This window comes from Neoarius graeffei, chromosome 19, assembly GCF_027579695.1.
Source record: "Neoarius graeffei isolate fNeoGra1 chromosome 19, fNeoGra1.pri, whole genome shotgun sequence".
Taxonomy (NCBI): Eukaryota; Metazoa; Chordata; class Actinopteri; order Siluriformes; family Ariidae; genus Neoarius; species Neoarius graeffei.
In genome coordinates, this window is record NC_083587.1 from 55392830 (window position 1) to 55418702 (window position 25873).

At 41.2% G+C, this 25873-nt stretch overlaps 1 protein-coding gene across 1 annotated transcript in view; it reads right to left on the reverse strand.

The window, feature by feature from the left end:
• Positions 1-1629: 1629 nt before the first annotated feature.
• slc9a1a (solute carrier family 9 member A1a) overlaps positions 1630-25873 on the reverse strand; it is a 137764-nt gene continuing 113520 nt past the window's right edge. The window contains exons 7-12 of the mRNA XM_060900323.1: positions 24739-24809; positions 19574-19750; positions 15045-15156; positions 14620-14721; positions 11310-11391; positions 1630-8138 (exon numbers count right to left, since the gene is read on the reverse strand). Of these exons, the coding sequence (XP_060756306.1) occupies positions 7831-8138; positions 11310-11391; positions 14620-14721; positions 15045-15156; positions 19574-19750; positions 24739-24809 (852 nt within the window). The 3' untranslated portion in view covers positions 1630-7830. The remainder of the gene's footprint in view (positions 8139-11309; positions 11392-14619; positions 14722-15044; positions 15157-19573; positions 19751-24738; positions 24810-25873) is intronic.

Genomic DNA, 25873 nt, shown 5'->3' on the forward strand with positions numbered 1-25873 from the left:
CAAGGTTTTTGTTTGGATTCTTTGGGCGGGCTTTTGCAGGAGTGACGACAAAGCTGCGCGACGCTGGAGAAAGCGCAACAGGAAAGATGGCTACGGCTAGTGAACAGCGCGCGTTTGACTCCGCTTTGGAATCAGTTTTAGAAGAATTAGACTTGGAGTTTTCATTGAAACATGAGCAGGAAGAGGCTCTCCGCTCATTCCTTTTCAAGAAGGACGTTTTCGCTGTTTTGCCGACCGGCTACGGCAAAAGTCTGATGTACCAGCTGGCTCCGCTCGTAGCCAAAAGGATGGGGCTAGTTTGTGCAGTACGAAGAATTAATAAACAGCTTTGAAACATTACTTTTTGATTGTTTCTTATTTTCCCGTTATTTTAAATTTAAGGGAAATTATTTCACCAAACACCACTAAATAAAAACTCTCAAAAACAGTTTAAGCAAACCCTTGAAAAACACTTGGAAAAAATGAGTGTATGTTAAGTATGTGGTACAGACTCCAAACTTGTGGTCATGATCTCCAAACTTCTTAATATCTAGAACCTGTTTATTAATTAACACGCATTTTGAAAAATTATTTATTTCAAGGCCTCCCTCACTGCTTTCTGTCGCTCTGACTACGTCACAGTCACTGTTGCGCTGATTGGTCAGAGCGTTGGCCTATACGCACAGAGACAGTTTGAAAGACAGCGGGTTGTTCCTCCCACACCCGTCGGAAATGTCTACGAGCGAGGCCAGACTAAATATTCACATTTAGTCTGGCTTGCCAGGCTAGGGGGTCTCACCTTTCTCACCAACAATGCATTTCCATCCACAGAACTGCCTCTCACTGGATTTTTCCCCCCCTCCACACCATTCTGTGTAAACTCTATCCATCAATAAACCTGCAATGACCAATAAATAAGTTAAAAAAAATTTATGGATGTATTATTACAAAACATGGCAACACTGCTCCGCTTTTACAGACCAATCAGAACGGCCCTAATTTTCTCATCTCATCTCTATCTCTAGCCACTTTATCCTTCTACAGGGTCGCAGGCAAGCTGGAGCCTTTCCCGGCTGACTACGGGCGAAAGGCGGGGTACACCCTGGACAAGTCGCCAGGTCATCACAGGGCTGATACATAGACACAGACAACCATTCACACTCACATTCACACCTACGCTCAATTTAGAGTCACCAGTTAACCTAACCTGCATGTCTTTGGACTGTGGGGGAAACCGGAGCACCCGGAGGAAACCCACGCGGACACGGGGAGAACATGCAAACTCCACACAGAAAGGCCCTCGCCGGCCCCGGGGCTCGAACCCAGGACCTTCTTGCTGTGAGGCGACAGCGCTAACCACTACACCACCGTGTCGCCGGCCCCAATTTTCATCATATTAAAATCCTTCAATACATCCTTCACTAAAAGGTCAATAAATCATGAAATCACAACAAAATGCTCCATCTGATCATGCATGTGAACATCAGTGAAGTATTTTATCCCACCACTAGTGTGCTTTGATGACAGTATTATTATGGTCCCCCTACACCCCCTGCTGGTCACACACTGTATTGCAGTGCAATTTTTCAGCATTTTTAGCAAAATAATAATAATAATAATAATTTGTAAAACTTAAACACCTGAATGCAATTTGTTTCTTCCATGAAAACTTTATTGTTTCACTGTTTGTATTGTATCACAGCTGTTCATTAAGGTAAAGATGGCTGAAGCAAGGTTATGCCGCGATATACAGGACGTGTTGAAAGTGTTTTAAATAAACTCTGATGCAGCATTTAATATATTCGTATGTACATGTTGACTTGTATATAAAATATTTTATTGCATCAATCATTGTCATCTTAAAATAACAGATTAGTTACAAAACTGACAAAAACAAAAAGGCAACTCGGAAGAGTTGCACCATAAAACAGAGGACAGAAATGTGCGAGCATGCACGACACCAAATGATGAACATCTCTCTCCATTTTACATCCTAGAGGCTCAAAGGTCAACAGAAATATAAAGAACACGCTCCTTTCCGACTGTTTTTCCCTTAAGTTCCGCACAAGACAAAACATGCAAAATATTTGGAATAAAAACGCTACTGTGAGAACTGAACTAGTCATGTGCTGATAACTGATTATACAATAATGTTCATGCATGCATGTTGAAGCATGTAAGGCCTGAGTACTCCCAACATGAAGTATGTCCCATTCTAAAGGTCTTTTAATTTAAAGGTATCTCACATACCCTGAAATTTAGTACACTTACCTGAATACCAAGATACATGCCTATTTTAAAGACCATTATAGTGAGAGGAAACCTATCAGCACATGCCTATTTCAAAATCACACAGCAAGAAGCAAACAGAACTCCTTTTTCTTTCCTGATGAAAACGACAGGAGTCACTTCCCGTTTTGAGAAAACCTGAAAACTAAAATTACTCGCAAGCAAAACCTTTAACCCATCCCAGCTATTGCTGTGTTGAACAGGAAAGTTCTCAAAAGATATGGTTTTCTATCTGGTTGTTGAAAAAGATGTAAAAAGTACATCTGAATCTACTTTCCTGTCTAAACTAATAAACCAGGCTCTCTCTCTCTCTCTCTCTCTCTGTGTGTGTACCATGCGTCTGTGTTACAGATCAGAACTGTAGGTCAGGTGGAATTTTTCAACCTAGGTTAGAAGAATTTTTAACCCAGTCCATAATTTGCTACTTGTATTAACCCATTGACACCTGAAACGCCTGCAAAAAAAAACGTCTGCAAATGCCTGAGCCAGTTTTTAGAAAAGGTCCCCATCTGCCTGAGGGTTTTCTGAAATAAAAATAATTAATTGAAAACGCCTATGAAAAATTCAATATCTCAGCCTCTGAAGCACATAAAGACATGAAGTAAGTTGCATTTAAAAGATAAAATTCTCTGCTTTTATTGGATCGTGCTCATTCAGCATTAACACTAACACATTTGTTAGCACATAGATGAGTCTTGAAAATAATGACAAATCAACAATGCTGCGTTATGCAGCAACCGGCATTTGGGGCAATGTTGCGTTATGCAACAACCGGCGCTAGGGGCAATGTTGCATGACGCAGCATCCGGCGTCAATGGGTTAAAGGAGAACTGAAGGCAAAATTGATCAAAATTCTATTTCTCATTTTATTAAATATCGGAATGCATTTTTGATCGCCATTTCGTCACTGCTATAGCAGGTTATGAGTGTTTGAAATATGCTCTGTAATAAACTCAACAAAAATAAAAACTTTACACTCGTTTCAAAGTCAATAATTTGAACATTTTGGAAAATAGGTTTGAAATAACGATTGTATTCAATTATCTTGTCATTAAAGATGCTATAGCATACAGATCATGTTTGTCATGGAATCGGTTCCACCGGAAATGCGACGACAATGTCCATGATCAAAAACTGTGAGTCACAACTTAATGCAATCATGTCAATATCGGGTGTGTCCTCCATGGGCTTTCACAACTGCGATACAACGTCTCCTCATGGATTGGATGAGGCGTCTGAACACAGCTTGGGGAATGCGCCGCCATATTTGTACCAACATGGCACCAAGCTCCTGCAAGTTCTGTGGAGGGTTCCTTACGGTCGGCTGTGGTGCCAGTTTGATGGAGACGTGTCTGGAGATTATGGATGGTCTGTCGACTGCATCCCATAACCCTCGCAACGTCAGTGACGGATGTTCCCGTATCCAGCATGCCAATGGCACGTTCACGCTGAATGTTTGTCAGTCGTGGCATTGCAAATTAACGAATAATTAACCATAAAACCTTGTTTTTCTCAGATGACACTCTACTCTGCTACCGTGAGATCAACTGCACGTGTATCAATAGGTCACGTCACTTGTGTCACGTGGAAACGTGATTTTAGCGTGCAGTGCTCTCGCACGTGCTACGTAGGCCCGACCAGTAGAATGAATGTGTGACGTAATGCCCTCGACAATGCATTTAACCATAATCACAACAAGAACTCTTTCAAGAAAAGTTTCTAAACACTATTTGAAAAATAATGAGTGTCAAGTTTTTATTTTTGCTGAGTATATATCAGTCCATATGTCAAAGTGATGGCCGTAAACGAGATTCGTTGAGACCTGTGCAAGACATCGTAGGACGGAAGTAAAATGTACAGCGGGAAATCAAAGTGACCGACATTTGCCAACGTCGTCAAAAGACGTGCACGCCCTCTTTCGAATGCTGACGTAATCACGCCAGAAGTTGTGTTTGTTTTGATAGCGATCAGGAAAGTTTGAAAAAAGTCGGCGGTAATCGTCATTTAAACTCATTTTTGCGCAATATTTTGTTTGGAAAACAGTTTTCAAAATGGTGGCACTGACACCTGGCTGACATTTGATGTTTCGAAGTCTCGCACAAGTCTTGTGAAGATCACGCGGATAAGCGACGCCTGCCTTGGACCGAACGAACTAAATTCAACACGGCTAAAAACCGAATAGGCCGATAAGTATAATATTTAATTGCAGTTAGTTGCCAATACGAGACACGATATAAGGTTACTAAAACCGAAAACGTAATTGAATAACACGTTAATTAAGACATAAAGCAAGTTTAAAAATGGCATTAGTTCTCCTTTAAGGAGACTTACTATACCTAGGGTTAGGAAGACTTTATATTTTAAACTATTGGATGATTTAATAAGACTGGACTCATTAATAAGAATCAGAAGGTTCAGAGTTCGAATCCCGGTTAAAAATGGGGGGGGGGATGCTATTATTAGGTAGATAGGAATAGGTAGACAGACAGGAAGAGGAAATACTAGGTAGGTGTAGACAGACAGGAAGTGGATGGATCTTCAGTAATACAAAATTTTATCTTGGTTGGAAATTATGAACTAGGTTAAAAATTTTGACCCAGGTCAAAAATCACCTCGGTTGAAATTTTCTGACCTGTAACACATACACCAGTAACATCCAACCAGCGTTAACAAATCCGTTTCCTATATGTAATAAAAACCAATAAAAATATGGTGATACAGGATCACGTTATGCTAGCTACAGTACAGTTCAATCCTAGTCTAAAACCCTGAATCAGTTCCTCCGTTTATGAAAGACAACACAAGATGATTTTTTTTGGCCAATAGCGATCAAAGAATTCAACAAAAATGTCAACGTCACTTCTGGTGTGGAGACTGTAGCTGTTTGCTGTGCCCTCCCGCTGAACTGTTGCCAGGATACCACCGATTTGAGCAAACAGAACTTTCATATGGCTTGCAAAAAGCTCAAACACTCGCGTACCGGATTTCAAATATCAGACCGAAATGAGGATCACGTAGCTAGCTAGTGTTATTGCTAGAAAATGTCGCCATCTAGCCACCCGCTGTGGCGTTTACGTCTAACTAGTAGGCTTGCATTACATCGTTATGACGAGAGTAAGTAGTTTGTTAAAAGATAAATTGTTGATTAAAAAGCTGATATTACACTGAAACCATCACTGCAGTAGTGAAATATTACCTCATAACCTCAAATCCAAGGAGGATTCAATTAGCCACAATCTCCACACCGGATTATCTATCCGAGGGACACGTACATGCTTACAGTGAGCTGCCACGTCTTCTCATGGTCCTTCACCTTGCGTCTAGACCATTTCTGATCAAGAAGAATGAACAGGCACAGCAGTTCAAATCTACACAATGCACAACTGATAAAAACATGAAAGAACTTGCATATGCTTCAACAATAGCAGAAAATGACGAATCAAAAATATAAAATCATAGAAAAAAAAGTGTTAAAGATCGAAGAGTGTTCAAAAAAAATACATCTTAGTCAAGTTCTTAAGTAGATTGTGACACTTGTCAGACAAAAACATTCATGTGTATTGCTGATTTTGGTGTGAGCAGATATGGAGGATGAGATCTGTCCCTTTTTTTTCCTCCCCATGTGACTCAGTCAAATCGGGGATGGTTTGGAGCAGAGCCTTGGTTTGAACAAGCATGTCCCATTACAAGTTCAATTCTCACTGAAATGAACAGCAAGATATGGTTTTTTGGTTTTTTTTTGACCAAATGTCAAAATCTACTACTGTGACAGGAGGAGATGGGTTCTACCTGTATACGACATGAAAAGCTCTCAACCTGTAATAAGAGTCTCATCTGGGAGTGCAGTCCAGATACATGGATACGAGAGGAAAGCTGAACCTGTAACAAGAGCTCAAGCAGCTTTTTTGGACGAGTCTGGACCAAAAGACTAAAAACATGACATTCTTTTGTCAAGTCTTCAAATAAAGGCAAGTTAACTAGATTTAAAAAAAAAAAAAAAAGGCAAAAACAACAGAGCAAGGCTTAAACTGACAACCTACTGGGTCAGCGATCTCTTTATACACTACGCTGACGGCTCCTTTCACCAGGCCCGACTTAGTATGGACCTTAAAACCAACGTCAATTTAAAAAAATTAAATTCAATTAAAATCCAGCCCAACAAGGACAAGACTGATGAACACACCGACATTGTGTCTGACTACAAATGCAATACTTCATGAGCTACAGCAGGCAATTAGATTAGCATATATCTAGAAGTTATGTAAAATATATCATTTATACATCTCATGTTAAAATAAATCTAGTCTACTCTGCATGCAGACTAGCTCTCGAGATCTTTAGTCTTGTCTGAAAAGGTCACGCAAAAATAAAAATCGGACGCAATTAGTGCCCAAATTGTTTTGTTCAGAGCAAGAACCTGCAGGTTTTAAAGGGAAAAACAGAATGGACCCAAGTGAAAGGGTGAAATCCGTCTACATGCACTGCCCGAGTGCATAGTTTATGGGAAATCCCGACTCTGTACAGCAGTCAGGGATATACAAGGGACGTACGGTAAATGCAAGATTCTTAAAACCCAATACATATTTTCAGGTTAGCAACAATTTTGGGAAAAAAAAAAATTTAAATAAGACAAGACCACCCTTTTTGTCAAGCGACAAAACTGACATGTTGGTCAAAAGCGCTCGAGTGCATTTAAAGGGTACTTGGTTGGGGGGGATTTTATAAAGTAATAGCACAAAATTAAAAAAAAAAAAAAAGATACATAAACCACAACCATAGAAGTCTAACAGCTTGGAATAACATGAATTTATGTGGTTACAATGCATTTCCTATAAAAACCTGTATTTTAACTCTGCACAGAGATTTTCTCATATTTACCCTTCATTAGGTTTGGTGCAGCGAGTTATTCTCCAAGCGTTCAATGACCTGATGCACCAAACACTACCGGCTGTACTAACGTGACAAAAGAGAGGAAGAAAAAAAAAAAAAAACAGGCAAAAACACATTTATATTTATAAAAAAAAAAGGGGGGAGGGGGGGATTTACATGAGAAAGGCCATCATGTGTCCTTAGTTTGATATTGCTCCTGAAAAACAAAAAGGGTCCCACTTTGATTCAATGCACTCGGTGATCGTCATAAAAGCAATAAATTCAATGATTTAAAAAAAAAAAAAAAATCCAAGTCATGGACGACAACTGTGTGAACCTTTGGTAATGCATAGTTCAACTGCCCCTCACCCACTCCAGAAACTCATTTTCCTCTGACAAGAAAGACAAAGCTATAAAACAACGTCAATTTTTTTTTTAATCCTCCCAATCATGGTTGTTGTTTTTTTTGGGGGGGGGACTGAATTCTCACTGATTCTTCCCCCCCGAGTTACCATTTTGGCTTAAAGTTCAGTAAAAGTTCAGTACCCGCCCCCGACTTTCTCCCCAAACGAGACAAAATCCTGTTTGTAAGACAGTGCAGTGTTAAAACAAAAATCCTCAACCCCTTTTAACCACCTGTCAGAAGGATACTGTGACTGCTAATAAAAGAGGCAGATCGCCAGTCATATGCATCTATGAGCGGAGGAATGGCTCATCCTCCTCCTCCTCCTCTTCGTTGATGGCAGGGCCGGGGTCACTCAGGCAGCGAAGGAGTCGCTGTTCTTTCGCGTCTTCTTGCTCCGTTTGTTCTCCCGTCCTGTCCCCTTTCCTTCGCCGCATCACAAGCCCCTCCTCTTCCTCGGCTGAGTCTTGCTCTTTTGCCTTGTCAAACTCGTCCAACGTGGTGATCGAATCTGGGCTCTGAGGTGAAGCCAGGTCCACTTTAATGGATGGGATGTCTCGGTTTCCCACTGTAGGCTTCACGTTCCAGGCTTGAGGGTCTATCAGTGACACAGGCATAAGTTTGGAATAAGATCTCATTTGCTTAAGTGTACAAAGCTCAATCAGAAACCAGACAGATACTTATCCACTTCGTCTTGGTGCTGGCCACACCTTGTTTTGTGCAGTGCTGAAGGAAACGCCTTTGATAAGGTTTCGAAACGATTCTGCACTTGCAATACAAAGAGCTAAGCAGGCAGTAATCAGACGTCACCAAAACATCTGGATTCCTTCTGTCGCCCTTTTTTTCCTCCCAAACTGTTCTTAAATGAAGCACCAATTTCAAAATCAACTGATCAAGATGTGTGGAATTTCAAATCTAATATTTCATTTTTGGCTGCATGTTGAAAAATCAATGCCCAAGAGACCACTAGAAGGATTGCGGTGTCTGTGTGTATGGTTATTAACCATGAGTAATAAACATACAAATGTCTTAAATTTTCATACAGGTCACCTGATACACATAGAACATGGTCACATAGCCCTCTCTATGCTAAAAAATATAATACAAGAGTGCTCCGAGAGCACAATATCGCCCGCTGGCAACTGTGCCATACAGTAACTCTGGTAAAATGCGACCGAATTGAACGAAATTACAATATGCATATTACTGACATATAACCAAGAATCCTGTCAAGTTTCATGAAATTCCTCCAATATTGAGAGAGGAGTTGATTTCAGAAGGTGAGTACCCTTCCCGGGATGGACGGACATCGCCACGACATAATCCCCCTTCGGGCCTTTCAGCCAGCAGGGGACAAAAACTGTAAGGGAAGTTGATTTCAGAAAGCAAGCACACCTTGATGAAATTGCCAAAGTTTGTTAATAATCAAGGGCATAACTCTGGGGAAAATTTGCCCAAATTAAACGAAATTTCAATATACGTATAACTGTCATACAACCCCGATTCCAAAAAAGTTGGGACAAAGTACAAATTGTAAATAAAAACGGAATGCAATAATTTACAAATCTCAAAAACTGATATTGTATTCACAATAGAACATAGACAACATATCAAATGTCGAAAGTGAGACATTTTGAAATGTCATGCCAAATATTGGCTCATTTGAAATTTCATGACAGCAACACATCTCAAAAAAGTTGGGACAGGGGCAATAAGAGGCTGGAAAAGTTAAAGGTACAAAAAAAGGAACAGCTGGAGGACCAAATTGCAACTCATTAGGTCAATTGGCAATAGGTCATTAACATGACTGGGTATAAAAAGAGCATCTTGGAGTGGCAGCGGCTCTCAGAAGTAAAGATGGGAAGAGGATCACCAATCCCCCGAATTCTGCGCCGACAAATAGCAGAGCAATATCAGAAAGGAGTTCGACAGTGTAAAATTGCAAAGAGTTTGAACATATCATCATCTACAGTGCATAATATCATCAAAAGATTCAGAGAATCTGGAAGAATCTCTGTGCGTAAGCGTCAAGGCCAGAAAACCATACTGGGTGCCCGTGATCTTCGGGCCCTTAGACGGCACTGCATCACATACAGGCATGCTTCTGTATTGGAAATCACAAAATGGGCTCAGGAATATTTCCAGAGAACATTATCTGTGAACACAATTTACCGTGCCATCCGCCGTTGCCAGCTAAAACTCTATAGTTCAAAGAAGAAGCCGTATCTAAACGTGATCCAGAAGCGCAGATGTCTTCTCTGGGCCAAGGCTCATTTAAAATGGACTGTGGCAAAGTGGAAAACTGTTCTGTGGTCAGACGAATCAAAATTTGAAGTTCTTTATGGAAATCAGGGACGCCGTGTCATTCGGACTAAAGAGGAGAAGGACGACCCAAGTTGTTATCAGCGCTCAGTTCAGAAGCCTGCATCTCTGATGGTATGGGGTTGCATTAGTGCATGTGGCATGGGCAGCTTACACATCTGGAAAGACACCATCAATGCTGAAAGTTATATCCAGGTTCTAGAGCAACATACACTCCCATCCAGATGACGTCTCTTTCAGGGAAGACCTTGCATTTTCCAACATGACAATGCCAAACCACATACTGCATCAATTACAGCATCATGGCTGCATAGAAGAAGGGTCCGGGTACTGAACTGGCCAGCCTGCAGTCCAGATCTTTCACCCATAGAAAACATTTGGCGCATCATAAAACGGAAGATACGACAAAAAAGACCCAAGACAGTTGAGCAACTAGAATCCTACATTAGACAAGAATGGGTTAACATTCCTATCCCTAAACTTGAGCAACTTGTCTCCTCAGTCCCCAGACGTTTACAGACTGTTGTAAAGAGAAAAGGGGATGTCTCACAGTGGGAAACATGGCCTTGTCCCAACTTTGAGATGTGTTGTTGTCATGAAATTTAAAATCACCTAATTTTTCTCTTTAAACGATATTTTCTCAGTTTAAACATTTGATATGTCATCTATGTTCTATTCTGAATAAAATATGAAATTTTGAAACTTCCACATCATGGCATTCCGTTTTTATTTACAATTTGTACTTTGTCCCAACTTTTTTGGAATCGGGGTTGTATAACAATTCCTTTTGCCAAGTCTGGTGAAATTCCTCCACAAATTGTGAGAGGAGTTGATTTCAGAAGAACGTACACCCTCATGAAATTGTCAAAGAACAAGTTACTTAAATCAAGGGTCAAAACTCTGGGAAAATTTTCACAAACGAAATTAAATTGCAATCTGTGCATTACTGTCATATAACAAGGCATTTTACCAAGCTTCGAGAAATTCATCCAAAAATCGTGAGAGGAGTTGATGTCAGAAGACAAGCGCACCTTCATGAAATCGTGAAAGTACAAGGTTGTTAATCAAGGGCTGTAACTCTGGTAAACTGTGACCGAATTTAACAAAATTACAATATGCATAGTACTGACATACAACAATGCCTTTTGCCAAGTTTTGTGAAATTCCTCCAAAATTTGAGAGGAGTTGATTTCAGAAGGTGAGAACCCTTCCCGGGACAGACATCGCCACGACATAATCCCCCTTTCAGCCAGCGGGGGATAATAAATAAATAAATAATTAAAAATTTATTTAAAATTGAGGCTTTTTAAACCGGGACTGTTAAATTAGGCACTGAAAACAAGCAAAAAATGGCTGTTGACCTCTGAAGGTTAAAAATCAGAGTGTAGGTTAATGCTGGTGAAATTGAGGAACAATAGGTGGCAGAGTAGAGACAGGTTTGACTCACCAGAAGCCAGTCTTGATCTGGCGATGGTGGGAGAGTCAGGAGGTGCAGCAGGAACAGTGAGGTAATTATTCATCTGAGAAATCTGAAAGTACAGAGACATAACTATGCTGATTTTTTTTTTTTAAGTGACGTAAACTAACCTGGCAAAAGTAGCGCACACATCAGGGTTCCCCCTGGGTTCTGAAAAAAAAAAAAACATTCTCCACTTTTTTCCTTGAAAAATCAAGCCTTCAGTTTTTCTTCACTCAGTCTGCATTTTTTTTTTTTTAAGTTACTGACATATCAAAGTGGACTTAATACAGGTTTATACCAACCAAACTGGCACAATTCAGAATACCTGTACAGATACAGCTAGGCTTCTACATTACTATTCCACACTACCTCATCTTAACAGCTGCTAGTTTGTTTATACTGCTTATTTCATGTTTACCTGCTATACCTCAAGTGCCCTTGACTGTTTGGTTATTTGAACCAATTTGTGTGTGTATATATATATATATATATATATATATATATATATATATATATATATATATATATATATATATATATAGAGAGAGAGAGAGAGAGAGAGAGAGAGAGAGAGTTTAGTCTATGTCTAGTTCCTATCTAGAGTGTTTATACTGTTTATATTGTCTGAGTTAGAGCCCTGCACTCCCGCGGGAGTCCCGTGGGACCCGACGCAAAGCAGTGCGGCGCGGGACAAATTTTGAAAGCTCATTGCGGGCGCAGGCGGGAGGGGGAGTGCACAATGCAGGAGCGGGTGGGAGAGGTGATAAGCTGCAGTCCCGCTAACTAAAAACGTGTTTAAAATAAAATTTATAAATTATTAGTTTATGTCTATCATATATAATTTGTGCTGGATAGTTTATTTGGCATTAATAAAAACATTTTAAGATGCCTAAATTTGTGGATGTGGTCTAATCTCGCGTACGTTTCCGATTCCTTTCCGCTCTTCCGTGTTTGAGATCTCCGATCATGGCAGAAGAGCAGAGCTCCTCTAGTGAAGCTCACAGTGCTGCTTTAAAAAGAAAGTAGGGGGCGGGGCACCATCACGCTGCGTCTTTAAATTATATTAATTTCTTATAGGCCTACTTGTATTTCCTAGAATGTAAATGTGAGGAGTGACGTAAGCTATGTGCAATGTACAATATTCTTAATATCCGCTGTAGATTTTGGTAGGTGTGTTGGGTATCTCTGTAAAGCCTCAGCTGCGCATGCCGCCTGGCAACGCGCACCCTCGCTACATGCGCTAGGTGAAGGATCGGTCAGTGGAGAGCTCAGCTAAGCTCAGCATGTTTAATTCCCCAAGCCAATGACAAGAACTTTTGTGAGAAATAACTCGAACGTCTGCATCATGCGGGATTTGCGGGCGGGAGTGGGACTGAAAATCATAATTCTTTGTGGGAGCGGGACTGAAAATTCTGTCCTGCGCAGACCTCTAGTTTGAGTGTTTAGTCTGTGTGTAGTTCTTCTCTAGTGTTTACTCTGTTTATACTGTCTGAGTGTTTAGTCTATGTCTAGTTCCTATCTAGAGTGTTTATACTGTTTATATTGTTTGTTTTTTTTCAATGATTCTATTTTTATTTATTGCATTGCCTGTTTGCACTGTGGGTCAGAGAGGACTGATATTTCATCTGTGCTGTATGTCGCGCATGTATAGCATATTTGACAATCAAGTTGACTTGAATATAAAATTTTGGCTCCACTCCAGCATCTGATAAGAAAGAACTGATTTTGGGCTCCCTGTGTATCATCAAGCTTAAACCCCCCCCCTTAGTGTAAGCTTTCTTAAGGATATTTTAGCATGGAATTATTCGAGAGAGATATTCGGACTCCCTTTAACCTTTACTTCAACACAAAACTTAATTTACAATTGAACAGAGTCGAGAACATTCTTGGACCAACCAACACTGAAGGAATCTGAATTTGCTGTCGATTTATAAACCGAACACGGCGTTTTTCAACATGTGGTTGCTACAGGGACTCAACACACCATGCACCCCTAAACAGAGCCCTTCGGTCGCTTGCTGGCTGACAGCACTTTCACTGTGTTTTTTTTTTAATTATTAATTAAAATTACACCGACCCCTGTATTACTGACACTGACCAATGTGCTGGGGACGGTCGGGGCTCTCCGAGTGCACATCTCCTGTGCCTGTTTCGGCCCTTAAATCATCCTCAGTGCTTGAAGAAGCCCGCCCTGTGCCATTGTTCGGTTCACGCAGAGATGATTACACCACCTCATCAGGCCGATTAAGGCCCTGTCCACACGGCAACGGATTCAGGTGAATCTGATAAAATTGTTTATCGTTTCGGCCTGGCGTCCACACGGCACTGGCATCTTGGGTGCCCCACAACGATATTTTTTGAGAACGGGTTCCAGAGTGGAAAAATCTGGCAACGGCGCTGTTGCGAAGTAGTCTGGATGAGTAGAACGGATTTGTTTACGATGACATCACAACCACATGACTAGAACAAGCAGCACTCTCGCTGTTTTGTATGAACCACTGCATTGCATTCACTTTTGTATACAGCTTTTCTTTTAAATAAACAAGTAACTGAACCATTTCTTGAATTTCTTTTTATTGGATAAGACTGCTTTTCAAAATGTTCACACACAATAAGAAAATTAAGTTATATAAAACTATGCACACTAATAAAACTAATTTGTACACACAGAAGGCACGATTTCCTCGCGTAGTCGCAGCCATCTTCTTCTTGTTGTTGTGTGCTTGTTCCTGTGAGTGCTTCACACCGGGTAGAAGAAGGGGTTTATGCGCATGCGTCTACTTCTATTGTTCTGGTGTCTCCGATGGGACTGTCTTACAGCGCACGTAGAGGTGTGGCATGTGTATTGCATCGTTTTCAGCAAGCGTTGTGTTGCCATATGTACCTGATATTTTACTGATCCGTTGCCCATGTGGACGCGATTTTTTTTTAAAAATAAAATCTCGTTGCCGTTGTCGTGTGGATGTAGCCTAAGACGCACTGCGACTGGTCAAAAGTTTGGCGCTTACGTGGTCATTATGTGTAGTCGATTTTTCTTGGTCACAAGCACGTGCTCATTGTTTACACTCTGGCTTCAGATAAAAGATGACTTGTGATGAATAGGGCAAATACATTCGTCACTGTGACAACTGCTAGTAATTTTCTCTTTGCCACTGATGGATTATATTCGTCAATGACCAGCGTGACCCCTGACGCATCAGGAAGATAATTTAATAAACGTTTTACAAGATAAACACCCAGGTTGAAAAGCGTTAAAGACTGGGGTTGAGATTCCTTGCCACGTCTCCTAAAGCTTTACCTTCTTCTCCAAATCCTTCATCCTCCTCCTCTTAATCATAAGCTCCTTGAAGCCGTCCTCGAACGGGTCAGCAACCAACGAGTGTCTGTTATAAGATTGCAACTGCGGACAAAAGAAAAAATAAATAAGATTTGAACACTTATTACTTGCTGCATCAACCGCGTTGTTTATATCAAGTAATGACACTTATCAATTAAGATACTACCGTAGGTCATAATTTATCCCAACACTGACGTCATTATCAAAAATATAATAAGCCATGATTGATTTGAGTTGAGGTTACAAGGTTACTGCTAATAACTCAAATCCAATTCAGTACAATTCACTAGAATGTTATACTGAGTTGAGGGTGTGACTAATTTCTTCAAGAGAGTGTTAGATCGCAGTAGAGAGAAAGAGAGAGACACTCTCCAATATGGACTCACTCTTTGCCGTGTCCTCTGCAGGTTGTTGCGGAGAATCTTCTGGATCTCTTCCTCCTGGCCCTTTGATAGCTGAGGCAGCATTCTCTCTGGAGGTTTCCTGGGCTGGATATTTCTAAGGGAAAGATTCAACAATGATGGAGTTCTAATAAAAGCACTGTTTCAATGGTTCCTCAGAGCAAAAAAAAAAAAGTGTATATGGTACGACTGGAAAAGGGGGATCCCCAGAATTGCCCGAAATGTTTGCAGTAATTGACATACGGTACCAGTCAAACGTTCAGACATATCTTCTAATAATTCAATGCTTTTTTCTTCATCTTTATTAATTAAAAGATACTTCACATCTTAATGATGGATGTCGTTTCTCTTTACGGAGTTGAGCGGTTCTTGATATAATATGGATTACTACAGCTGTGGATGGAATAGGGCTATTTAGTGTATTTTTATTATTTACTATTTGATCTCAGAACCGTCATAACTTTTATGGACAGAATTTCTAGGCGCAGCCAAGGGGCGGAGGGTGTCCGGTTTGGTGGCAGCAGGATCACGTCTCTGCTTTTTGCGGATGATGTGGTCCTGTTGGCTTCATCAATCTGTGACGGTTTGCAGCAGAGTGCGAAGAAGCTGGGATGAGGATCAGCACCTCCAAGTCCGTGGCCATGGCACTCAGCTGGAAACGGGTGGAGTGCCTACTCCGGGTCAGGGTGAAGTTGCTACCTAAAATGGAGGAGTTTAAATATCTTGGGATTTTGTTCACGAGTGAGGGTAAGGGGGAGCAGGAGTTGGGCAGACGGATCGGGGCAGCGTCAGCAGTGATGCGGACGCTAAACCGGTCTGTTGGGGTAAAGAGAGAGCTGAGCCAAAAGGCAAAGCTCTCAATTTACTGGTCCATCTACGTTCCCACTCTCACCTATGGTCATGAGCTGTGGGTAGTGACCGAAAGAATGAGATCATGGCTACAAGGGGTAAAAATGAGTTTTCGCTGCAGGGTGGCTGGGCTCTCTGTTAGAGACAGAGGTGAGAAGCTTGGTCATTCAGGAGAGACTGAGTAGAACCGCTGCTTCTCCACATCGAAAGGAGTCAGTTGAGGTGGTTCGGGCACCTTGTTAAGATGCCCCCTGGACACCTCCCAAGGGAGGTTTTCTGGGCATGCTCTACCGGGAGGAGACCCCAGGGCAGACCCAGGAGACGCTGGAGAGATTACATCTCTCAGCTGGCCTGGGAACACCTCGGTATTTCTCCAGAAGAGCTGGTGGAGATGGCCAGGGAGACGGAAGTCTGGGCTGCTCTGCTTAGGCTGCTACCCCCACGACCAGGATAAGCGTTAGAAGATGGATGGATGGACTATTTGATCTCAAACGCATTAAGAAGCCAAGAAACTCGTCCACTAATTAACTTTTGACAAGGCACCTGTTAATTGAAAAGCATTCTAGGCGACTACCTCATGAAGGTGGTTAAGATAACGCCAATAGTGTGCAAACCGTCAAGGTAAACGCTGGCTACTTTGAAGTAGAGGTCTGCGCGGGTCGGATTTTTCAGTCCCGCTCCCGCCCGCATTGTGCAGTCCCACTCCCGCCCACGCCTGCAAAGAATTATGATTTTCAGTCCTGGTCCCGCCCGCGCCCACAAAAAAAATTATGATTTTCAGTCCCGCTCCCGCCCACGCCTGCCATATTTTGTCCCGCTCCCGCCCGCAAATCCCGCATGATGCAGACGTTCGCGTTATTTCACAGGAAAGTTCTTGTCTTGACACAGCGTGATGGTGCCCCGCCCCCTACTTTGAGTGGATTTGAACATAAATATCTACAGCTCATGTTTGTTATTGTTTACCTTGTTTCTGAATTCAGCATGTAGTATTTCTAATAATAATAATAATAATAATAATAATAATAATAATAATTAGTACTGTCAAACGATTAAAATATTTAATTGCAAATCAATTTAATTTTTATCACATGAAAAACCATTGTAATTCTCTGATCAGCATAAAGTGAATTAGCTTGCTTTGTACCAATGGTTTTTTTTTTATTTTTTTTATTGTAAAGCAGAGCTAGCAAAACAAGTGAAGTGATTTACGGCTTGCGTTAGTCTACAACTTTAATCAGAGAGACATGTTACACAGTGACGGTAGGCTTGACTCAATGCTATTCCAGAAATCCTTCCTGTAATATGCAAATTTGGCCGCCTCTGATTGGACAGCCAAATTTGCATATTACAGGAAGGACTTCTGGGATAGCATTGAGTCAAGCCTACCGTCACTGTGTAACCTGTCTCTCTGATTAAAGTTGTAGACTAACGCAACAAGTAAATCAATTCACTCATGGTTCTCTTGCTAGCTGGGTGTGAACTGTGAGTCATTACAGTGATCAATGGCAAGTTTAAAATGCCATTTCTCAGTCAGTCAGTCTGACTTTCTCTGCAAATTTAGGTATCTTAAAATGTTTTTATTAATGCCAAATAAAATATCCAGCACAAATTATATATTATAGACATAAATTAATAATTTATAAATTTTATTTCAAGCACGTTTTTAGTTAGCGGGACTGCAGCTCATCACCGCTCCCACCCGCGCCGCATATGTGCACTCCCGCTCCCGCCCGCGCGCGCATATGTGCACTTCCAGTCCCGCCCGTGCCCGCAATGAGCTTTCAAAATTTGTCCCGCGCCGCACTGCTTTGCGGCGGGTCCCGCGAGTCCCGTGGGAGTGCAGGGCTCTACTTTGAAGAGTCTAAAATATGAAGCATTTTTGTTTAAACACGATAATTCCATATGAAATAAAATCTGGAAAATAGTTTTGATGTCTTCAGTATTGTTCCACTATGTAGAACAATCAAAATACAGAAAAAGCGGAGCAGGTACGTCCAAAAACTGTTGGCTGGTACTGTAGTTCATGAAACGCAGGTCAATGTTTTCATCGCAGTTGCCCATTGTACGAGTTATACGCAAAGTCATCAACGACAGGGCAGATAGCCAACTAGCTTGTTGCAGATCAGTTTTTTCAACCAATATTGGTTACATAGCTCCAACTTTGTTTTTGGCTCGATTACCTGGATATGGATTAAGAGCGACCTAAAATTAGTCAAATGAATTTACAAACAATTATAATTTTTTGTATATTAAACAAACAAGGACACCAACGTCATACTTTGTACTTGTTTATAGTTTGTGTCCGCAAAAAAAAGTTTTTTTTTTTAGAAACTACTTGCTCAATCTAGTATGGTAAACTGACAAAACATTGCAGTTGAGCCGACCAACATCTAATGCAGGGGTGGGGAACGTCCAGCCTCCGTGAGACCGTTTGATCTGGCCCACAAGATGATTCATAAATCACACACACACACACACACACACACAAAAAAAATTTAAATCAGAAAAATGAGACCACAATTAATAAAATAGGCGAGTGGTTGTCTTTCCAGGCCAAGGTCAGGGTCCTGAACCCTGAGCAGAGCAGAGCCGAGCGTGGTCATGCACGGTCACGTCACGTCATTTAACGGGCATAGACAGCCTGTTTAACAATTTCACCAAAACGCACCATGGCGAGCATGAAGAGAAAGGTAGATGCGGAATGTTGCACTTTTCAGGAAAAATGGACAAACGATTATTTTTTCGTAGAAGTAAAAAGCAAGCCAGTTTGTTCAGTTTGTGGGGACGCCCTTGCAGTGATGAAAAAGGCTAATCTGGAGCGTCATTACAGCACCAAACACGCCAAGCTGGACGAGCTGAAAGGACAAGTGCGTGTGGATAAAATGAATGCTCTTCGGCGGGGTTCGGGCACCCGATAAGCAACACTCAAGACGTCAAGGCAACCAAGAAAAACGTTGCACAGGCTAGTTTTAAATGCTAAAAGTGCTTTACATCAGTATGTATAAAATCAATAAGAACACAAGAATAAAAACAGAACAGTAAGAGGTGGATACAATTTAAAAAGAAAATGGGACAATTAAAAAAAAGGATAAAACAGAAAAGTTACACCAATAAAGTTGTTTTTATTTGAATAGCATGAAAGAAAGCTAAAATAAACAGGCTGCATCTTAAAATTTTCAGCAGAGGTTATGGGTTAAAAAAAAAGATTTAGTTTGGCCCCCATAGGATGTTATAAAACTCGAAATGGCCCTTGATCGGAAAAAGGTTCCCCACCCCAGTCTAATGGGTTATGTGGACATTAAAATGCAACTATAAACCAATCAGAAAGTACGACGATGAGGTCATTCTTTAACGTATTCAAAATCTGCTGCGGTAGAAGTGGAATAAAAACTTCAGAACATGTTATTGGAAAATAATCAACTTCGGTGTGGTAACAATACTTCGCATTCAGGCTTCATGACGCCATTCCATTGTTAATTATTTTCCTATACTTGCATGCCTTATATAACCGATCAGGAAGATTCTATATACGCATTAAAGAACCACATGACTATCTGATCTCCATATACACGTTTTAAAGAATCCCTCCAGGATGAACAGTGGATTATGATGGATGGACTACAGCTAACGACTGAAGTGAAGGATGTGTCGAGAAAAGTTCTTACTGCATGGACACGGTGGATGGCATGGCAGATGGCAGTTTAGCTCCTCCTCCACTCTCCACCAGCTCGATGGCCTGCTTCATTTCCATCTTGTGATAGAAGGCGATGAGCTGGGGCTCTTTAGAGCGCTCGCCTACTATCAGCCATTTCTTCACATACTTCTTGTTGAACCGGTTCAGCCTGTTTACAGGGGACAGGAAAGGAAAGTAAACACCAGAGAAAAGGGTAAACAAGACGAGAACATCTTTTGACGCAAACAACCTCTTCTACTTTGGCATTTTGTTTCGCTGTTTAAAAGCCGAAGGGCTCCTTGAATTCAGTTAGGCGCCATAATTAAGCGACATCCATCATCTTTCGATCAAAGACATGATGTTTGCTGGGGTCAAGCCACAACTGAAATCCGCTACTTAACTGGCTGATTCAAAAAGGAGTTTCAATTATTTTGAGGAAGAAATTAAAAAAAAAAAAAAAACACAGAAAATCAGATTAATTAGTTAATTATGCAAGTCTCCATTGAGACATGTACATGTATTCTGTAGCTGAATATCAATAATAATAATAATAATAATAATAGCAGCAGCAACATGGATGGTCTGCTCTTTCCTTTATATGCCATACTTGTAATCATCGTCATCAACACTTCCTTTTTTTTTTTGGGAGGGATGGGATGTCAGACAGATGGCAGCTTGTGTTCGACATGCATAAGAATGACGAGACGTTTTAACAAGAGCTACTTCAACGTTAAAACAGGACTATGAAGATGTACAAAAAGACCAAGTCCTCTATATCCATTTTCCCCACCCTATATACCAAATTTCAAGATATTATGTGTCACATTTTTCAAGTTCTGCTGCAGGAAACCAACCCGACCTCTTTACACTGACCTCAGCAGCCCATGGCATAAACCCACCAGACCTTGGTCCTAGGTGAGCTAAAAATTTCTACGTCTCAAAAGGCACATATACATTACTTAAATCAACACATACCAACTTTTAAGACCAGACCACTCAGTTTTCAAGTTCTGCTCAACAAAACCTACCCCTAAGACTAACCCTGAAATTGTTTCCATGGAAACATCTCATTATCTGTAGCCGCTTATCCTGTCCTACAGGGTCGCAGGCAAGCTGGAGCCTATCCCAGCTGACTACGGGCGAAAGGCGGGGTACACCCTGGACAAGTTGCCAGGTCATCACAGGGCTGACACAGACACACAACCATTCACACTCACATTCACACCTACGGTCAATTTAGAGTCACCAGTTAACCTAACCTGCATGTCTTTGGACTGTGGGGGAAACCGGAGCACCCGGAGGAAACCCACGCGGACAACATGCAAACTCTGCACAGAAAGGCCCTCGCCGGCCACGGGGCTCGAACCCGGACCTTCTTGCTTTGAGGCGACAGCGCTAACCACTACACCACTGTGCCGCCCTCCATGGAAACATGAAAAATTAAAATTTCTCAAGTTTCTTAACATGAAAAGGCACATCTACATCACCTTGTTAACATGCATAGACCCCTTTCACTGACGTCACCCGAAACCGGAAGTAAACAGACCCTGCGCCATATTGGAAGACCAACAAACTCGTGATAAGGGGATAATAACGGCAGCGGTATGTGAACCCACGAGAATTAAGTGGAGTGGCAAACGACTTAAACAAATCTGAGCTGTTTTATTTATGATTTATTGGCCCAACAGTAGACTTGAAAGAAACCTGTGTGAGACTTGGCAAAAAACTGTGGATATAATGGATAAGTCTGTGCATGATCTGCGGACACTTTGAGGTAAGCAAACGCAAGAAATTCAGATTTAAAACATGCTAAATTGGCCCCAAGTTGATAACTGTATGAGGAGCAAGCCTCCCAGACTTCTACAATTTAATAATAATTTAGGATGGTTTGGGGCTTGCTCTCCCTCCTATTATATAAATAAAGCATAGTTGTTGTGTAGGCATATATCATAAATACATATGTATAATTTGGATAAATTAACCTAAATTATGGTTACCTTAATAGTAACAAAAAGTATTAATTTTTCAACTGAAAATATATATTATTAAAAGATAAATATCAACAAGATTACCTTGGCCATAACTATGTGTAGGTTATTCTTAATAACAGCTATATCATCACGAACCAAGCCACTAACAACATAATTGTAAGCCTGTAGCCCTTTGTAGGCTTTCAAGTCATCAGCAGTGTAGGCACTGGGTGTAAACAACAAATAGTTTACAATGTCTGGGTAGCAAACAGATGGCAGAATTGGTGTCAGGTCCTCCTTATGTTTCCATTCTCCCTTACCGCGAGTCTTATCATATGGGTCAAACCCATCAATCACAGCCAGTTTCTCCACATACCGTGCCCTTTCTGCAGCTGGTAATGTACTCACATAACCAGAATTATCAGCCATCGTGTCACTTTACTCTCGCTCGTACTTTGTTTTATATTGCGAGTGCATGTACTTGGTCTTCCAATATGGCGCCTAACAAAATCTCGCGGCGCGGTGACGTCATGCGGTAGCCCTCTATACCAAGTTTCAAATCCGTATCACGAATAATTTTGGATATATGCTCCGGAAATGAATGTTGCTCTTAGAAACCAAGTCGAAATCTTTTTTTTTTTTAAATGTACAAATTTGAAAAATACTTTTTTTTTTCCCCAAAAATCCAAAATAGCAAAAGGCACCAGTTCACATGTTGCTTGATATGTATACAAAGTTTCATGAAGATATCTTAAGTAGTTTAAAAAAAAAATTGCCCTGAAACGAAAGCATGACTGGATGGACAAAACCAGTTTCTCTTTCCCTGATTAAAAAAAAAAAAAAGATGCGATTTTAAATAAATAAATAAATAAATAAATCCTCAACTTCAGGGCGGTAACAGTAACTGCCCTTCACAGCAAGCCGCATAACACCACCTGGTCACTGATTAAATTTCCGAGAATAGCACGGCTGTTACGTTCCACTGCTTTCATAATTAGAACTGGAATCCGACAGACAAAGGAATCTGGGTTTAAAAAAAAAGAAATAATTTCCCAGGGTTACTGAAGATGATTGGTGAGTAAATTATCTAAAATTTGTATATTATAAGCTTTCTTTCTTTTTAATATGTGGGAACTGGCTTTGCACTTTCTTCACGACTTCCAGACGTGCTTTGGCAGATTGAATCACTTCTAAAGCATGTGTACTGTGCACGTTTACACAAGGTTTCTTCATGTGGAGCTTGGATCAACAAACATGAACTCGAGGAGGAAATGGAGCCTGTGAATTAAACTTCGTCACCATCTTTTACTAAAAGCAATGAAGAAACATGCATGGGGGGGGGGGGGGGGGGGGGGGGGGGGGAGTATTAGTCCCCCATACTAACCATAGTTAATTTTTTTTTTTAAATAAATAAAACCTGAACCAGCTCAGCTTCTCTAGCAGATCATCTGCTATGGCTTATCTAATCACAGGCATTTATGCAAATTATTTAATTTAACCCCTTCAATGCCCTTGGACGAGTCATGTACGTCATGAAATCTTTTACCGTTGTGCCTTATGATGGAAGAACGTTTTAGGCATTGACTAATTCATATGCGCCACTGCGAAGTAAAAGTAAATGTGCCATGTAAGGTGCATAAAAGGAAGGTGTTTATGATGAGTAGCGTACGTCATAAGGCACAGCGGTAAGAGATTTCATGACGTACGTGACTCGTCCAAGGGCAATGAAGGAGTTAAACTGCCATTCCACCATTGGATGTATTCTTTGGCATAAAATACAATATATTTTATGACAACATGACTAGACAGAGAAATCTTTTAGCTTCAAAATGGTATATCAAACAATTTTTTGACAACAAGTATATTAATTTTGCGACCAAAGTCACCTACCCTTTTAATTTCTGCGCGGTAGTGAAACGTGATGTCATCAGCAGGTTTCCCTTCTTGTGTACCACGTGTCGGTCTATTTTTAGACCAGGAAACCCCCAAAGAGAGAGAGTCATTTCTCCTCGTATATGGGGGCCAAAAAAATTGCGAAAAATTGAGTTAATCTTTCAGTTAGCTAGATTTATTGGTATTAGCTAGATTTATTGGTATTATTTTTATCGTGTTCTATCCGTCATTGCTGATAATATGTGCCACGTCACACGTCACGTGGTACACAAGAAGGGGAACCTGCCGATGACGTCACGGGCAGAAATTAAAAGGGTAGGTGACTTCTCATCTCATCTCATTATCTCTAGCTGCTTTATCCTTCTACAGGGTCGCAGGCAAGCTGGAGCCTATCCCAGCTGACTACGGGCGAAAGGCGGGGTACACCCTGGACAAGTCGCCAGGTCATCACAGGGCTGACACATAGACACAGACAACCATTCACACTCACATTCACACCTACGCTCAATTTAGAGTCACCAGTTAACCTAACCTGCATGTCTTTGGACTGTGGGGGAAACCGGAGCACCCGGAGGAAACCCACGCGGACACGGGGAGAACATGCAAACTCCACACAGAAAGGCCCTCGCCGGACCCGGGGTTCGAACCCAGGACCTTCTTGCTGTGAGGCGACAGCGCTAACCACTACACCACCGTGCCGCCCCGTAGGTGACTTTGGTCGCAAAATTAATATACTTGTCAAAAAATTGTGTTTGATATATCATTTTGAAGCTAAAAGATTTCTCTATCTAGTGATACCATTTATATATGTTGTCAAAATATATTGTATTTTATGCCAAAGAATACATCCAATGGTGGAATGGCACTTTAAGTAAAGGAAGCTCGGTGGATCAGAACCTAGCTACAGATCTAAAGAGATCATGACATGAGCTCAGAAAGGGCAGCGTTTTCACATGTTCATAGATTTTTCATTTATCCTCTCTGCTCAGACAACCTGGCTTGCTTCCAAAAAAAAAAAACCCCGAAGATGAAAACAATCCTTTAAAAACAATGAACAAAAGCATGCGTTTTATTCTCCATGTGTCTTGTCTGTCCAGAATCTGGAGCACCATTCGAAAGTGGTAACGCAAAGCACCAGATGTTTCGTAGTGATTTACAGGTCAAACTAAATCATTAAATGGTGAAAACGATTACCTGTTAACTACTAATCATGTTCGTTGCTGAGGTGCCTTTGTGAGAAAATTTTAACACAGCAGGACCTTATATATAATATATGAGAACATTTTATACACACTTGTCCTTCCAGTGATGATGTCCATAGTGTCCACAGATGTCCTCAATCCCAGTCAGCAGGTGATCCAAAAACTAAGGAGACAAAGAATTAAAGAAACAACCCTAATTAGTTTTTAAAGGCGGCCATTACAGCAGAGATTCAGAAACAAGTCTCATGCCGGTCATGCGTTAAAAAGCTCAAAACACAAGTTGTCATAGCAACACTACATAAAGATGAATGCAGATTTCGAGAAAACGTTTTGAAGATAAATATTTTGCGTATTGTCTGGATGGGTTATTTCTAAGAACCCGGTCATGGTGATGACAGGACCCGTCTGTGTTTCGAGGATTTGCCCATCAAGACGTGTTTGTGGCAACAGTCGTCTTAAGCGGACATTATGCAGGCTCAACATACAAGACAAGACAAGACAAGACATTACACCTAAAGCCTTAAAAAAAGCCTAATCATGTTGGTGTATTGTGTTCAGTCGCTCATTTACACTGAGGAAGAGATTAGTAGGAACGTCTCTCCCCAACTGACAGCCTCAGTGACTCATCGGCTTCATACAGCTGTTTACTGCTCAGTTTGTGTTTGTGTAATTAGCTGGTGAAGCCTGCGATCCCCTGGCATGTAGGATTCCCTCGGGAGTCTCAAGCTGATGAAATGGAGCCAGCGGGTGAAGACATGGAAGATGACATGGGTGTATGTGGGGGAAGCGGGTTTGTGATTTAACTTGTAAATGATTTGTAAAAAGTCGTTAGCCCAGAGGAAGCTTGGTCACAGCAGGGAGGCACGGATACAAACTGCAAAGCCATTATGATCTCACATGCTATAATCGAGCACGATCTGCAACTTGAGGCATTTTGCTATTACAGATATAATGTCACCCGACATTTAACATTACATCCAATTTGTACCCAAACAGAACTGAAAAACTGAATATATATATAGAGACAAAAGTCTACACTGATTAATAGTAGCAACAACAACAAGTGCTCTGATGCCCCTTTTCCACCAAAGCAGTTCCAGGGCTGGTTCGGGGCCAGTGCTTAGTTTGGAACCGGGTTTTCTGTTTCCACTGACAAACTACTGGCTCTGGGGCCAGAAAAACCGGTTCCAGGCTAGCACCAACTCTCTGCTGGGCCAGAGGAAAGAA